General features: G+C 30.7%; 2 protein-coding genes across 2 annotated transcripts; both read right to left on the bottom strand.

The window, feature by feature from the left end:
- Positions 1 to 58: 58 nt before the first annotated feature.
- Positions 59 to 13,583, bottom strand: LOTGIDRAFT_216694 (hypothetical protein; the record flags this gene model as incomplete). Its single annotated transcript, XM_009058495.1, has 24 exons — positions 59 to 1,402; positions 1,678 to 1,758; positions 1,937 to 2,001; positions 2,166 to 2,273; positions 2,414 to 2,509; positions 2,730 to 2,983; positions 3,137 to 3,249; positions 3,484 to 3,553; positions 3,812 to 4,017; positions 4,287 to 4,362; positions 4,625 to 4,767; positions 4,948 to 5,107; positions 5,336 to 5,433; positions 5,626 to 5,706; positions 5,908 to 6,047; positions 6,435 to 6,540; positions 6,766 to 6,862; positions 7,044 to 7,240; positions 7,473 to 7,620; positions 7,846 to 7,923; positions 8,098 to 8,262; positions 8,672 to 8,807; positions 10,266 to 10,344; positions 13,362 to 13,583. 24 exons carry the CDS (start codon positions 13,581 to 13,583, stop codon positions 1,244 to 1,246), a joined length of 3,078 nt encoding a protein of 1,025 aa, XP_009056743.1. The 3' UTR covers positions 59 to 1,243.
- A 1,577-nt stretch (positions 13,584 to 15,160) lies between these two features.
- LOTGIDRAFT_120571 (hypothetical protein) lies at positions 15,161 to 16,211 on the bottom strand (the record flags this gene model as incomplete). The annotated part of the gene is made up of 3 exons (XM_009058494.1): positions 15,161 to 15,352; positions 15,645 to 15,744; positions 16,075 to 16,211. Coding segments are annotated over 3 exons (429 nt in total), but the record flags the coding sequence as incomplete, so codon positions are not given.
- Positions 16,212 to 17,320: the final 1,109 nt, after the last annotated feature.

Genomic DNA, 17,320 nt, shown 5'->3' with positions numbered 1-17,320 from the left:
TGAACAAGATCTATTAGAAAATAGTTCGGTCTCTGAATTCATATAACAAGTCAATTTTGTTGATCATTTATTCAATTTAAGTAATGATTCATTTATGATATATATAAGTTACAAAATGTTTCTATTATTTCCAATGAAAAGATGTAAAAGTAAGAGAGGTATAAATTCTAAGTATTAAACAATAAGACATTGTGATGATAAACTTTACAAATCTTTATAAAACAATTTAATTTCAATAAACATTAAATGTACAGTATACTCTTGTCTCACAGAGATTCTGTTTATAACTCTAAATTCTTGCTTCTAAAGAAGGAATGAAATAAATTTAAAATAATTAATATTCAACGAATACATTTCATTTTCCATTACATTCCTCATGTATAGTAACATTAAATAGGCTTTTCAAATTCCATAATATATATTTCTCCCAAAGATAAATTGCATTAAAGGCAAAAAGTCAGCTAATATCAAGAGGTTGAAAATTTAGACCACAAAAACTCCTAAAGAAAATGAGTCGAAATCCATCCAATTATTCGAATTATACACAATCCTTCACCAGAATTAAACTGTACATATCATAGATATATTAAAATACTGTACAAAACCAACACCAATGAATAATAAAAACAACTTTCATATTTCTTATAATAAACAGAAAAATATAATAATAACAATTATAATTCATAATCATATAATGTAACAATAAATTGTATCATCAAGTAAATGTAAAAGTATACTTTGAGCTTAAGTTTTGAGCTTTGTCTAAATGCATGGATCACTTTGACTGATGAGTTCCCAACCACTTACAAAAGGAACAAATCAAAGCAATTCTTTTACCTATAAAATGTATTTATATAAAATATAAGAGTATTATTGTTGATTATTAGCTACTGCCCTATACAAGCAAAAACAACATAAATTTGTTATAACTAACAATCAAACCATTAAGTATTTCTGGTTATTACTTTGGTTATCCATATAACATAATGAAAACTATTAAAAATTATATATAAGACCAGCTTAGGCAAAAAAAAAAAAAAAAAGCAAAACAAACAATACAATAAAAAACAAAATAATTATACAATTAATACTGATAGGAATTAATCAATAAATAGCACTAAACGATGTTTGAAGAGAAAATTTGTTGAGCATATCATAATATAAATTGATAGTGTATTTTTCTCTGTGGTTAAACTGTACAAATAGATCAAAGTTTTATTCATTCATCTTATTAATTAAGATTTTATTTTCTTGCTCTCTTGGGTTCATAGTCTGATTTTTCTACAAAAGGTGATATGTAGAAAGTCATTGGTGGGCACGTGCATACTACATTCTGGTCACCATATTTATCATCTATTCTACCAACAGACGGCCATAATTTATGTCCTGGTTTAACAAACTCCTGAAGTAACAAAACAAAATACAGAAATTAGTATGTACATTGAATACAGCCTTATTGCATTATGTCTGATGTCAGAATTCTCCACAGATTAATGGCCCTGAATACATCCTTTTATGACAAGGATGAGATTACATCCCAGTCATGTTTGTGAAACAAATGTCAAAACTACAAAAAGATAATTCAGCTCATCTTCTTCAGATATTATGAAAATGCTGTTTGATTTCAAAGTCATGGAAACAGTGGCAAAAAGTTTTATTCAACACAATTCAACTTACCAATGGGAAGGCTGCTTCTTCTCTAGAGTACGGTCTGTTCCATTCTGATGACATCACAACTTCTTGTGTATGAGGAGACATCTAGAATATTTGATTAATATTAATTAATCATAGATATTAATTAATGTTTAAAATGTACTATCAGAGAGAGCATTAAATAACAGGTAAACAACTGATCAAATCATATAAATGTGTTAATCAACACTTACATTTCATTAGGTAAAGGAATGAACTTTAACATTTACACAGAAGATTTTACCTTTAAAGGATTAACTTTACGATCCATTTTCCCTTCTTCAATATCACTGATTTCCTTTCTAATAGCTGCAATTGTAAAAGAGATAATTAGCCAATTTATCATGGCTCCTTGTACTTCATTTTCATAGGATATTAAGTTGACAAATAGTTAAATGTTCTGACAGGAGTGAAAATGACCTGCTCATTAGTAGCACCTTTCACAGTACTCATAATAATTGAGTAATAATTACCTATTAGAGCATCACATAATCTATCTAATTCTTGTTTATCTTCAGATTCTGTTGGTTCAATCATCAATGTTCCAGTCACAGGCCAGGACATAGTTGGTGAGTGGAACCCTGAAAATATATTAGGACACAGTTTTATAAACAAGCCTGGTTTAAAAGCTCTATTCTATATAGTTATGCATTTCAAACTAAATCCAGATAGTATATGCAGCCATTTATCACACTATAATCTGATAATATAAAAAACCTACCATAATCTTGTAATCTTTTAGAGATATCAACAACTTCTATATCAGCTGTCTTTTTAAATTCTCTACAATCTATGATAAACTCATGAGCAATGTAACCTAAAAGTAAAAAGATAGTTCACACGTGAGTAGATATAGAATTTTTCACTCTTTCAATAAATAGGGTATTTTTATGTTGTTTATTCACACTTTTAGCTTGATAAAGACTCGAGGCCATCGTTGAAACCTCACATTGTTAAGTAAAACAGTAATTGTATAAAGTGTGTAGTGTATAGAAGTACTGAAAAAGATGGAGAATAAATATTTGTTGCACACATACCTTCTTCATTAGTATACAAGGTCTTGAAATATCCTTTCAACCTTTGGCTCATATAGTTAGCATTTAAAATAGCAATTTCTGTTGCATGTCTTAATCCATCACTTCCCATCATCTTAATATAGGACCAGGATATTGGTAATATAGAACTCGAACCAAATGGTGCAGCAGATACAACACCAAATGATTGTGAATCTGAACCAGGTAATGGTGAAATAATAGGATGTGTTGGCAGATGGGGAGCTAAATGTTCTTTCCTGAAAGAAAATGTATTGAGAATAAGAGCAAAAAATGTTACAACTACATCTGGACTTTGATTTGGCTTATAAAAATTGGAATGTTTTTGCACACAATCTGTAACATTTAGCAACAGAAAACATTTAGTGCCAAACAAACTAGTATTTACTTACACTCCAATAGGACCCATTCCTGGCCCTCCTCCACCATGTGGTATACAGAATGTTTTATGTAGATTAAGATGAGAAACATCAGAACCATAATCACCAGGTCTACATATACCAACCTGAAATATTTCATTTTTATGTTGAAAAAATTTTTTATATACATGTACTTGTAAAGATATCACTTTGTCTTCAAAATATTATTCAAATCATGTTCAATAACTGATATAACAGAAAACCTTTAAAGATGGCTGGATGCCTTATTTCATGTTCTAATCATGTTTGTTTGATAAATTATTCATCTTAAAATAAAGAACATGTTCTTATCAAACATGTTAATTCAAAGATATTGTTACCTGAGCATTCATATTGGCACCATCCACATATACTTGACCTCCAGCATCATGTGTAATATCACAAATTTCACTGAAATAAGAATAGTTATCATACAACTGTTCTAGCTCTTTCCATTTTAGTTCAGAAGAAATAAAGTACTTTGACCAGTGGGGTGAAATAAATTTGAAAAAGCAAATCAAAGCAAGGAAAAATCCTTACCGTTATATCAAAACTACAATCCACAATGACATAATTTCTAAGCTATGACTGACAATTTTCCAACCAAGACTTGGGAGATTTGTTGTTTTTCCAGAAGGTGTACATAATAAAAGAAGTACATAAACTTACCGAACTCCAGATTCAAACACACCATGTGTTGATGGATAAGTTATCATTAAACAAGCTAATTCATCTTTATGTTTTTCAATCATATCAGTAAAGTGTGTCATATCAATTGATCCATACTTATCAACTTTTATAGGTTGAATCTTCATACCAGCCATCTGAGCACTAGCAGGATTGGTACCATGGGCTGAGACAGGAATCAAACAAACCTGACAAGCGACAGACATGTATATATCAAAGCATTTTGAAATATTCACCATACAGTTGTCCAATTGTTATCAGACCTGAACATGATGATCTGTATGGGTTTTGTTTAGATTTGAGAAAATTATTTGAAATACATTTACCACCTACATTCCTCAAAATAAAGTAGACTATTCATATCAACAAAATAAGATAAATTGCATAAAATTATGAACTTTTGACTTATAATCAGGGTTATGGCAGTTGATCAAAATATGTGAAGTATAATATTTACATCTCTGTGAGTTTCTCCTTTACTAGCTAGATATGCCATTATAGCTCTTAACCCAGCATATTCTCCTTGAGCTCCACTGAAAAATAATAGTTTTACAATAAACAAGAAATGAAGAATGAGCAATTTCACATTTTATTTTTCTGGTGCCTTATCACTCTATGCTGAGGCATAAAACAGAAAAGCATATATTTGGAAAGGGAAAGGGAAAGGGAAAGGGAAAGAACCATTTTAAGATAATTTTTTTTTTGGGTGGTATGAGAGTGCTAAATTGGATTGGAGAATGTAAATGGTGAAAACTAAAACCCTCATCTTATTATAGATTATAAACACTATCTTACCTATTAGGTTGTAATGAAATTCTATCATAACCAGTTATTTCACATAAATCTTTCTCTAATTCCTCAAACATTTTCATATAACCAGCAACTTGGTTGGAGGGAACAAATGGATGAATATTGCCAAATTCACTCCAAGTACAGGGCTGGAAAAACCATTTGAAAATAAATAACAACATACAATGTTATTTAGAGAATCATACATGTATATACAAACCAAGATATATCTAGACTTACTTACTAGCTGTCAAGTAATTGTGAGCAACTCAATAGAAAATTTAGCCAACGTTGATCGGGGTAAGTATCAACAAAGGCCAAAGGTTAACATATATGAGAAGACACTTAAAATATTTGCTCACCATCATTTCTGTGGTACTATTTAGCTTCATGGTACAAGAACCAAGTGGTATCATTGAATGTACCAAAGATAAGTCTTTATTTTCTAATTCTTTCATATAACGTACAATATTAGTTTCTGACTGATACCTGAAAAAATTAATTCTAAATTCATTTCTATATTCAACTGGTAAAATAGAACATTAAAGATGTATATAAAAAAGGGAGTTTTAAATTCAATTTTGAAACACCAAAGGGAATTATTGGGAGTCATTTCAAGCTATCCTGGATACCAGTGGCAGTAAGTATATATTAGTTAAGCATAGTTTTAAGATCAATTTTGCACTTCAAAAAGGTCACTTTATACGATAAATTTACCTTCTAAACACTGAATGTTTCATGAATTCTGTTTTTCTGGCAAATTCTGTATTTTTCATGGTGACATCTTTGGAATCGATAATAGCCTGAGAGAGCTCCTCCTGGAATATGTTATAGATTGTTAAATTTTTAAGTCAAAGTTTAGAAAAATTAAACACTTAATGATAAATATAAAATTCTTATTTCTATCAACTTTTACAAAGATGAGTTTTTGTGTGCAACTACAAAATAGAAATAGTTTCACTATCTCAATGTTACTTTAACTATTGAGAATACTAAGTCCTACTTACAGCATTATTAGGTGATCCTACAACCTCTAATAAATCTTTTATATCATTTTCTTCCACTGTCTCATCCAAGGCAATACCAATCTGTATCAAAAATTATACAAGTATTACAAGTATGCACCCAATCAAAAATTACATGTATTTCACGTTTTTTTTTTTTTATGGAAAAATACTGACCCCTGATTCCTGTAAGGTGTTCCCCTTTTATCCAAATACATTAAGATGTTGAAAAGATTTAATATTTTCCCATGTATCACACAAGGGAAATAAATATGTAAAACTTACATGACCATCAGAGTATACACGTAAATTAATCTTCTTTGAATTTGCCCTCTCAATTATTTCTTGTTGCCCGTTTTTAGGTTCAAATTTCATAGTGTCAAAAAAGCGTTTATGTGTCAAGGTGTGCCCTCCTCTCTGTAAACCTATAAAAATACGATGGACGTATAAGTGCATTTTTCTATAAATCCATAATATAGAGGAATAAAGAACTGTGAAATCATCAAAATACGTGGGAATTTAATTTTTCGTTTCTTTCATGGTTTCGGCCAATTCAAAAGTTCACGAAATTTAAAACACAAAAGTATTGTAAATGAAATGTTAATGAAGAGGAGTGAACAAACAATGGTGTGAAAAGTTACGTTTGACTTGCCAAAATACTTTGAGAAAATAGGAATACCTTTGAGGACAAATCCATGAATTTGGTTCCCATGATTGTACTTAACTTAAATAAGATAATTAGGACTGCAGTAAAATAATCCAACAGGATGCAATGATAGATTACATTGGATTTGTTGTAAGAAATATCCTACCTTCAGCTACCACCCTAGCAGCATTATGAATTCTATTAGCTATCTGTTTTAACCCATGGGCACCATGATAACAACCATACATAGCTGACATATTAGCTAATAAAGCCTGAAAAAAATTACAATAATATTATACTATTCAACTTGGTTTTTCTCTGTACGTACAATATCATGATTGAATACCAAAAATCAGTATGGAATTAGACTCTTTCAACTAGAGTTATCTAGAGCGTGCTTGAAAATACAAATTTTGAATATAACTTGCAAGACTTTTGATAATGATTTAATTGTGACCATCAGTGAGTTTTCAAGAACTTGATTCAATCATTCTCACCTGTGCTGTACAGATATTACTGGTGGCTTTATCACGACGTATATGTTGTTCTCTAGTCTGTAAAGCTAATCTTAAAGCTTGTTTACCACTTGAATCTCTGGAGTATTAATCATATTTTTAGTGGTATATACAAATAAAGGGGCATGAGTAAGGTAAATTTACCATCTTGGGAAGCAAGGAAGCTTAGGTGCTAAGTTAAGCCTCTATGTAGACATTTTAAGCTCTGGCTTAATCAGAACATCTGTAAATAAAGTACGATTAAGTCATTAAAGATCTACCTTGTAACACCCACTACTCGACCAGGCATCATACGAGTATATTTTTCTTTACATGCGAAGAAGGCAGCATGTGGTCCACCATAACCAAGTGGAATACCAAATCTCTGTGTTGTACCAAGAGCAATATCAAACCCTAGTTCCCCAGGTGGCTTCAAGATAGCTAAAGCCAGGGGGTCTGTTGCTGCTATCACTAGTGTCTAAAGTAAGAAAAAAAAACCTTTACTAATCCATAAAACGAATTCTGAAACCCAAAACGTTTGGCAATGTTGGTGACTGCTAATGAACTATTCATGAGGAATATATCAGTGAAGTTAGATTTATCAAAATGTGATAAATTATTGAAAATGTAATGGAAACTGGTTACAAATAAAATACCAAAAGAAATCAGAAGATCTGATCAAGTTTTCACCAACTTCGCTGTCAACTTACCCCACAAGCTTGTGCATCTTCTATCAGACCAGAGTAGTTCTCAATGCTGCCTTCTGTATTAGGATATTGAACTAAAACCCCACAAACATCATGTGTTGAAAAATCCATTTCTCTCCAATTACCAGTTATAACTTCTATCCCTAGTGCACTATAATAGAATATACAGTCTAATCAACAACTAATAAGATTCATTACTGTATTACTGTAATTACAGAAAAACTACACATGTATGCTCACTTATTAGAATGATTCAAACTTGCATTTTACAGAAAACTGCATGAAATTTTCTATTCAACTTCTTTTGGCAATGGCAGTTAACACAGTTATCACACATTGAGAACAAGAATCAGGAGTGAATTATTCTGTTACTTACTCTCCTCTAGTTTTAACGACAGCTATATTCTGTGGATGACAATTAACATCAACATAGAACCTTCTTCTTTTATTAGCTCTATAGCAATAAGAACAAGCATTTAGAGCAGCGAAAGGTATAATTGACTTCAAAGAATGAGAAAGAGTAGCGCACTTAAAATCATGAAGGTATCCCAATATCTTCCCAAATTCTAATCCATAAGAAAGTAATGAATATTTTGAACAAAATAACAACACTCAGTATATGACTTACTTGTAACATAGTCCCATAGCCTCTGCTGCAGCAGTAGCCTCATCTAACAATGATGCATTGGAAATGGCTAATGCCGTTAAATCGCAAATCATCGTTTGAAAATTAAGCAAACTTTCTAATCTCCCTTGAGCTAATTCAGCTTGGTAGGGTGTGTACTGGGTTGTCCTGTAATAATACATGCATACGCTAATTAAAAAAAAAATAAAAGGACATGAATTGATTTCTAAAGCATATAAAGATTATATTAGACAGCAATTTTTTCGTTAGGCTGCCATGATATTTGTGCTGTTTGAGCAATTGTCATTCTCAGGATTTAATCATTATTGAAGAAAACAGAGTATTTCTTATTTGGTCAGTTAAAAGTTGACAACAAGTAGTTTCTCCTTTTAATTATGCAACCATAGACCAATTCTAAATGCTTGCCTTGAAAAGTTTACTTTATATGATACGTAGCATTTTAAACTATTTACCAATTTAATTAAATCTTGTAAATATCAAATGACTACAAGCTAAGTAATTTAAAGCCTTGTATATTATATACACAATTATAGGGTATCTAGACTAATTAACATACCATCCAGGATTTTCGAAGATATTTCTCATGATTGTATGTGGTACGTAAGTATTGTAATAACCAATACCAATATAACTTCTCCATATCTCGTTTTTAGATGCTATACCTCTAAGATGTTCTATCAGTTGATGTTCACCTAAATAATAACCAATGTTCATTAATTTCAATTCACAATTGGATTTAACCTATATTTTTCAGCAGTACTGATATACTACTTTTGAATTTATTACATACTACTTGAATATAGTTAACAGTACGTGTTTCGAAAACGTTTATAATATAATAAATTCAGAAGCACTATATCCATATATCTCAGTGTTTTAAGTAATTATGTACCTAATTCACATGATGTATACACTGTTGCACTTTTTTCTTTCGACTTACTAAATGATTTTTAAATAGGTTAAAGGATTGTTTACTGTAACTATTAGATGTATGTTTTGATAACAATTTTTTTTAAGGTAATCTTGCGTTACATGGAAATTCAATGCAATCAGTTCAGTTCAGATAACTTTAAACAGAATTGAATAATATGAATCATATGAGTCATTCAGGTGATGGATTTTTAATTTCTGCTGTACTGAATTTGAATAGTAGTAAATACGCATTTATAATTACTTTGACTCGGATATTGTATAAGTTTAAAAAGAAATTGTACTTTAAAGTGTGATGGCTACTCTCAGGCTTATGATGTCAAAATGGATATTTTCAGTAATTTCACTAAAATTCAAAATAAAGCATTCATTTTTTTTTTGGTTCAGTCCCATTGATCATTTCACATCTGAAATATACATTCTTCACTCTCAAAATTCAGGTGTGAAAATAACTCAAAATCAGACCAAGAATTTCCCATCTGTAAATCCATATTTCAAACAACTTTAAACCACAGTTCATATTTTCATTAACCCAGAGACAATCTAAGGCTCTCAGTAGTACTATTTTGGACTTGATATTCCAGTTCACATAAAGATAGTTTGCTAGGCATAAGGCATACATTAACATATTGTTACCAGTAGCTGTAGGAAATGATACAAGTATCTTTAAATTACCATTTTTTTCATATTCATTTGTAATTCAACAGCTTTGGTATAAATCTATATATAGTTATATATATACATGTATTCATATCGTAGCAATAAATTAAAATCACACTGCTCTGATGAATTTTAAAAAGTCATGGGCAATTACCGGTACTAAAAAAAGTATTGAACATAATATATGTAATAAATATTAAGTTACAATATGATATGATAATAACTTAAGCTTCTTGCGTGTCAAGGATAGTACCCCAAAAACTATTCTGAAATTTCATCAATATGCATATGATAAACATACCATATCAATTTTATAATCCACATGCAAGCATATATAACTGATAACAGAATATTATTCTGAAAAACCATGGTCAGAGAGTAGAAATCACTTGACCTACTTGATTGCCCTGCTTAATTTTGTTAAGATGCCATGCTAGGAAGACTCATTTTATATATACAGCATTAAAATTTCTGAGGAAAACCCCCTCAAAAGCATGAAGATGTATAAGTAAATGTCAGATAATGATATGTGTTAAATATGTAATATATATGTTACTCACCTAATGGCTGGTCTATATCTAACTTCCTATTTAATAATATATCTTGGGGAACAGTTTTTGTGACTAGCTCATCGATACTCTAAAAATTCAAATCAATTACTGTTTTCATTCTTTAAAATTAATAAGGCTTCTCTAAATAAGGCAATACTCTAAAAAGAACCGAACAACATTAAATCAAAACCAATGTTGTGCAAATATATTTTTATAGTTTATATTCAATATTAATATCTAACACTTTAGAGGATCCACAAGGACATCTCAGAAATCCACATAAAAACGCATAGTATCATCCAAATCAAAATTTAAGCTGTTAGAGGACTGAGAGGCTTTTTTTTTTGTAAACAAGTCATTCATATAATTTTGAAAGCCTTCATAGAAATCTAGAGATTGCATAGAGAGCTGATCATTCTACTTGTCCCTCCAATTTTCATCAAATTAGAATGAAAAATGTAGAAATCTATGAGCTTCTCGAGCTTGAGGGGACAGATGTACATTTTCTTGTAAGCATGTGAAAATAAATTTCTTTTACAGATAATTTATTCTTATTATTATACAGTACAATGACTACATTATGAATGTCATTTGTCAAGCGTCATTAATCAGGTGGCAAAAGTAGACCAAAGTTGCAAAGGAGCTAATTTGAACAGACATTAGTTATACTGGCGGATATGATATCTGTTACATAAGTTCAAGGACAGAAAAAAATCTATGCAAGGGTTACTTTTTAAAGGAATACTACATCTTAAAATGCAAGATTCATGAGCAGCGTGGCATTATTTGAGTTTAAAGTGATACTACGTCTTAGAATGAACATAAAATTACCAAATTTTAAACTTGGCCAATAAGAGCATATATATTCATCAGTAGATTTACCTGGTGTTATGAATAACATAACAGGATCCTTATATAATCCATTAAATCCAAAAAACTTAGAAATTATCCATAAATATGCAATTAACTATCAAAAAACTTAAGTCGGAACACTTTGTACCATAGAAAATTAACCGCTAACAAATTATTTTTTTTAAATATTAGTAGATAATTATTGATATTACACAAATTTTTAGTTCAAGGCCACCAAAATCTTTTAACATCTTAACCTCTTAGTGGCTACAAAACTGTTTTCAATATCAAAATAATTCATATAAGCTATCTATTTTATTAAAACCAAATATGAAAACCTATTTGAGAAGAAATATATTTATAAATATATTTATTGAAGAAATGTAAGTATGATTCTTTATGTAATGAATTTTGTTGAAATTATTAATCCTTTTATCATTATTTAAAGTGGGAGTGTTCCAGCTGGATAATATGGACAATCTAAATATGGTTTATCTCACTAAGCCTAATATGGCATATCAGTCACCCCATATTTCTCTACGCCTAATATGGCATATCTTTCTACCCCTAATATGGCATATCTTTCTACCCCTAATATGGCATATCTTTCTTCCTTTAAAGGGATTACAAAGAGGTTTTTGCACCTTTTCAATGTTTAGTCAGACTGTGTGGCTCATGCAATTCCACTAAAAGTAAGCGTTTAGTGACGTCACTATCTATAGCTGCTATAGACATATAAGAATCTTTGAGATAGCGACCTTATAAACGTATAGTATAAGTGGAATTACAAGAATTACAGATGTCTGATTGAAAATTGGAATGGTGCGAATCTATATATATACAATATACATTTTTAGAAAACCTCTTAACAATCCCTTTAACACACCTAAATCTTTACACTCTTACAATTGAACATGAGATATCTTAGCTATAATCTAATCTAGTATGTACTTACTAATGCATAAACGTTATTAGTTATTTTATAACACAGCTAGTAGAATGACATGTATTATTGCAAGTAGCATATGACATGTATCATTGCAAGTAACATGACATGTACCATAGCCACTAGCATGACATTATCATAGCCACTAGCATGAAATGTATCAAAGCCACTAGCATGACATGTATCATAGCCACTAGTATGACATAGCCACTATAGCATGACATGTATCATAGTCACTTGCATGACATGTAACATAGCCACTAGTATGACATGTATCATAGCCACTATAGCATGACATGTATCATAGCCACTATGAGTCACTTGCATGACATGTATCATAGTCACTTGCATGACATCTATCATAGCCACTAGCATGACATGTATCATAGCCACTAGCATGACATACCTCACTACCCTTTATACTGTGGCCATTTCCCTTAAAAGTTAAATAAGACACTTATGATAAAGATATCAATTTGCATTCAGGTTTGCACTGAATTGAATAGAAAGAATCAATTCAAGAGAAACTTTATATCTTTTCACAATCTTATACAGGGTATTATAAATATAGGGGCTAAAATAGACCATCATAAAGAGATGTAAAATCACATAACATCATTGAAAAAGGAACAAATGAATGTGTAACAACTTGTGAAGGTCTTATTTCATTTAATACGTACACTACAGTTCACATATGGTACTCAAATAATAATCAGAGTAGTTAATATTCAATAAATATTTAATTATCTAGATGAATTAAAAAGATAAATCATAATATATATAACATATTTCAGATCATTCAGTCCAAGATATCTTTATAAAGAATCAGAGTAAAAGACTCTTTGATAGAAGACAAGTATAAACATAATGGTAGAAATGCAATATGAAGAAACTGGTAAGAACTGGTTTAGCCAAATGAGAATAGCTTGACACACTTTTAGAATTTCTGATACAAAATTAGGGCAAAATAAATAGCCTACTTTTAGTGAATGGTTATGTACTTTAAAGTCCTAGCAGTATTTCAAAGTATTAAATATAGCAATTATATACATATTATTTCACTGCATTTAATGTGCACCTACAAACACTATGCACTTACACTGTCAACCCAAAAACTAATCACTAGAAAACATGGATTAGAATATTAATTAATATTAAGATATATTTATATTTGGAATTCATTATATCATTATTATACAGTTGACCATAACATTGCTCTGGCTAACTGATATTATAAACAGGCAAACTATCATAAACAATACATTATATGAATATTTAAAATTAATTAAACTAATTTAAATACTTACTTGGAGGCCCATAAATTTCAGCATGTCCCTTTTCTCCCTTTCATTTGGACCAATATGTCTCTCTGGGAATACATCTTGGCTGGGTAAGATTTTCTCCAAGGCAGTGGATGATGCAAGATATTTTTTGGAAATTGATAATTGCCTTCGATTAATAGGCCTAATCCCAATGCCATATGCAGACACTGACGATAGCTTGGAAAGTCCCAAGTGACATCTATTCATTTTGAAAGTATTTTTAGTAGCACATAAGGACTAACGGTCTAATAGTACAGACGTAGTATTAACCAAAGCCAAAATGGCCTGACTAAAACAATGCAGGATGTTTTGATAAACACATTAACCAATCAAAAACGTGGGAGGAGCTTCATCCGGTAAAGGTAATCCAAGGATGGTCTTGCTGGCCATATTCGGAATTATATGAATATGTATGAGGGAGCACCGAATGGAAATACATAAATAAGTTCAAATTAGAACATTTAGTAGGGACCTAATGACAAAAAATGACGACTTCAAGAACTTTTCAAAAAATGGGTCATTTTTATTCATTGTTACTGTTATCAACTGCCCATTGAAATTGAGAATTCATCGAAGTAATCAACCATTAAATAGAAGAGTATAATAATGATTCCTTTAGAACCCCACAGCTGACAGACGACCCACGTGCATTTGTTTACATTTATTCATTCATATAATCGACTACTTTATCTTTCAAAACTCTTCATGTTATCTTTCAATCCCACTCCTAACAATATAACAAGCATTAACATGAATTATAAGATATGGACGCAAAGTATTATGAAATAAAAAAAGAACTTACATTGTTGTTATATCTTAATCTGTAATCTTTGTTCTTATTTAGTAGACAGATTATGTAAATGTGTAAGTATTTTACTAGTGTTTACCCGAATATTGAATTTAAGATATCGATTAATAACCGTGCAATTCATTACTAAGAAATATTGTAACAATTTCCGTCCGTTTGGTTGTGATTTTGTTAAATCTATTTGACAAAACCAAAGTTTAATGATTCACTGTTTTGCACTTTAACAGTGGGGTTATGGGGTTAACCGTGTTGCTCATTGGTTTTAATAAGTAATTGTATAATATCTACCCTTAAAGAATAGATGCTAATTTGATGTATTAATGTACTATTGAACAATATTAATAAACCTTCCATAATAGCCAAAATTATGTGAAAAACCAGTGTCATAACTAACGATGTAACCTTGTTTATGCAATCTCATCCTAATCTGTAACATAACAGTGAGACCCTGCACCTCTCTCCCTACTGTGTCATTGAGATCTGCATTAATTCAATTTCCAACTATATTAGCTTGGTATTTTCTCAAATCTATGATGTAAAAGGTAATGTGAATTTTAAGGTAGACTTGTAGACAATACTAAGGTTTACTGGTTTTAATGTTATGGATATCTCCATTATGAAAGTAGGTTGGAAAATGCAGAGAAAAGCAATAAATTTTATTTATCATAATCAATAGTATTGAGTTTAAAGTGAGGACGTAACTGCTCTTGATCAACAACATGAGAAAGATACTCTGCATAGAAAATATATTACATTATAAACTTAAATAAAATACTGATATCTTCTTTCAGTCAATGAGTATGTACCATAATAACCTTTAAATACCCCAAAAATAATCGCCGCTCACACAATTTGGTATGATTGACTTTTGCCTTATTTTGATATAGCACTTATACAAAAACAATAATTCAAGCTTTCCAATTTAAACTGGAACATAAGGAAATTAGATCAAGGCCTACAATATTTCACGTCCAATTTAGGAATTCATCACACTGAGTATCATAGCATAAAGCATATGTTCACTGCTTTTACCAGCTTCATGTGGATCAATTACAACAGTTCTTCGAGAGGAATGTCTCATCTGATTTTCAATTTCACAGAAACCTCGATCACCAGACAGAATGGCAAATGGAATTTGTTTTGGTAGTCGATCATCCATTTTACCAATCTGAAGAACAGAGAGTCAAAATGAAATGAGTCAAATTGAAATGAAATTTATATTATGTTTTACAGTTTACATTGAGAGTCTAATTATCATTAGCATTATTGAGAAAACCAATAAGCTTTATAAAAACCAGAATTATGACTTTTCTCGAAGCATCCATCAATACAATAAGATGTACACTGAGGTAAATTTTATACGCCCACATCTATATCTGTTTTAAATATACACCTAAAACGTGCTGCATGTGACTGCTATTTTACTGATGAAAAATATATCAAACAAAAAGACAACTCACAGTGAAACAAATAGCAAAATCAGCAGCATCTTTAGTTTTACCACATTGACTGTGAAGATAAAAACATCCATCTTTCTTTAACTTGAGAAATGGTAGGGCTCTAAAATTATAAAAACCATTTACAAATCAAATCTATCTAACATAAAATAACTGCTACTCTGTAACACCTTATATGGGTCTCAATTGCGCACATTCAAGACAATCTCAATAAAGAAGAGTGGCATGTAACAGAAAACCATGTCTAATTTGCATTCTCTTTTCAGATTTGTCGATGCCTAGAGTGAAACTAGGATCTGTGGTGTGCGATAACTAGCATGTACTTTCCCGAAATCTGATTTTGACATAGTCTTATTAACTCAAGGAAGTATGTTGAATGAGGAAAAGGTTTGGACACAATGGTATTTCATATACACAGCCAATTTACACCTACTTTGGTTCTTTCCATGATGTATTTCCACCATAAAATGTCCATACAAATGTTTTATCAGGCAAGCACTGTGGTAAACGTTTAAAGAATCCTGTCCAATTATCAAGATCCAAAAATATCAGCAAATGCATTTTACTCAAATTCTCTGTTGAGATATCACCATCTGTACTTTCAAAAGAACCTCTTGGAATATTGCGTAGGTGACTTTCTGGTCCTTTTGTATTTCTTAATGGCTTTTTCTGCTGTGGCTTTGGTAAATGTTTTTTTGAACTGTCTTGTGAATCAGTTCCTGAAGGTTTTTGTGGAGATTTAGATCTAGACCTAGACCTAGAACGATCTATAGATTGCTTAAAAACAGGAGTATGAGATCCTTTAGAAGTACTAGGTTTAGAATCTGAAAGTTGTTCACTCTCTAAAAGTAAACGTTTTTCTTTTTCTAATTTTTTCTTACGTCTATATCGTGCCTTTTTAGAAAGCTTCTTTTCTTCCTGTTCATGAACATTAATGAACACATTTTTATCATTTGCACCCGCTATAGCTTTGGATTCAGTAGCAGACGCTGTATCATTTGAGTAAGTTGGTTTACTCAAACTAAATGTAGATGATTCAGTCAATTGTTTTGAAATTTGTATAACTTTTTTGGATGGAGACAATGATGACCTTGTTACTGTTCGTGAAGTTGTTTCAATCTTGTCAGGCTTTGAATTCCATACCCAGTTGGACACAGATGGCTTACATTCTGAAGAAGAAAAAATAAATTTAATTTATTAGAAATATAGCTTGATTTGATTGCAGTCAAGTTGTGATAGGCTCTTTCCATGTCAATTCAACCAATTGGTTTAAGCAGACAAGGGTACTCAAATTTAGGTCAATCAGTTTAGGGATTTTAGAGATGCAACCCATCAAATTTTTAGACTTATTGGGTGATTAACATGGTATGACCTCACACTAAAATATTCAACAATTCAAAATATAACAATTGTTTATCTAGCATTTGACATGTTTTAGACTAGAACAAATCAAAGTCTATGATAATGTACAGAACATTTTCAAAACAAAATCCCAATATGTACAATGTAGAGTAAACAAATATTTGAATCATGGAGGACAGTGTTCCGAGTCAAGTTATGAATAATATAGATAGAACTTTAAAAGACTTAAAAATAAGAAAGAATATAATGTTGAATTAAATGGTTTATAAGATTTCATAATAATTAACTTGTATCCTTTTAATTAGCTCTTGAAAATG

Source organism: Lottia gigantea, assembly GCF_000327385.1.
Source record: "Lottia gigantea unplaced genomic scaffold LOTGIsca_34, whole genome shotgun sequence".
Taxonomy (NCBI): Eukaryota; Metazoa; Mollusca; class Gastropoda; family Lottiidae; genus Lottia; species Lottia gigantea.
The sequence above is the reverse complement of the archived record's forward strand: the minus strand, read 5'-3'. Positions and strand labels throughout refer to the sequence as shown.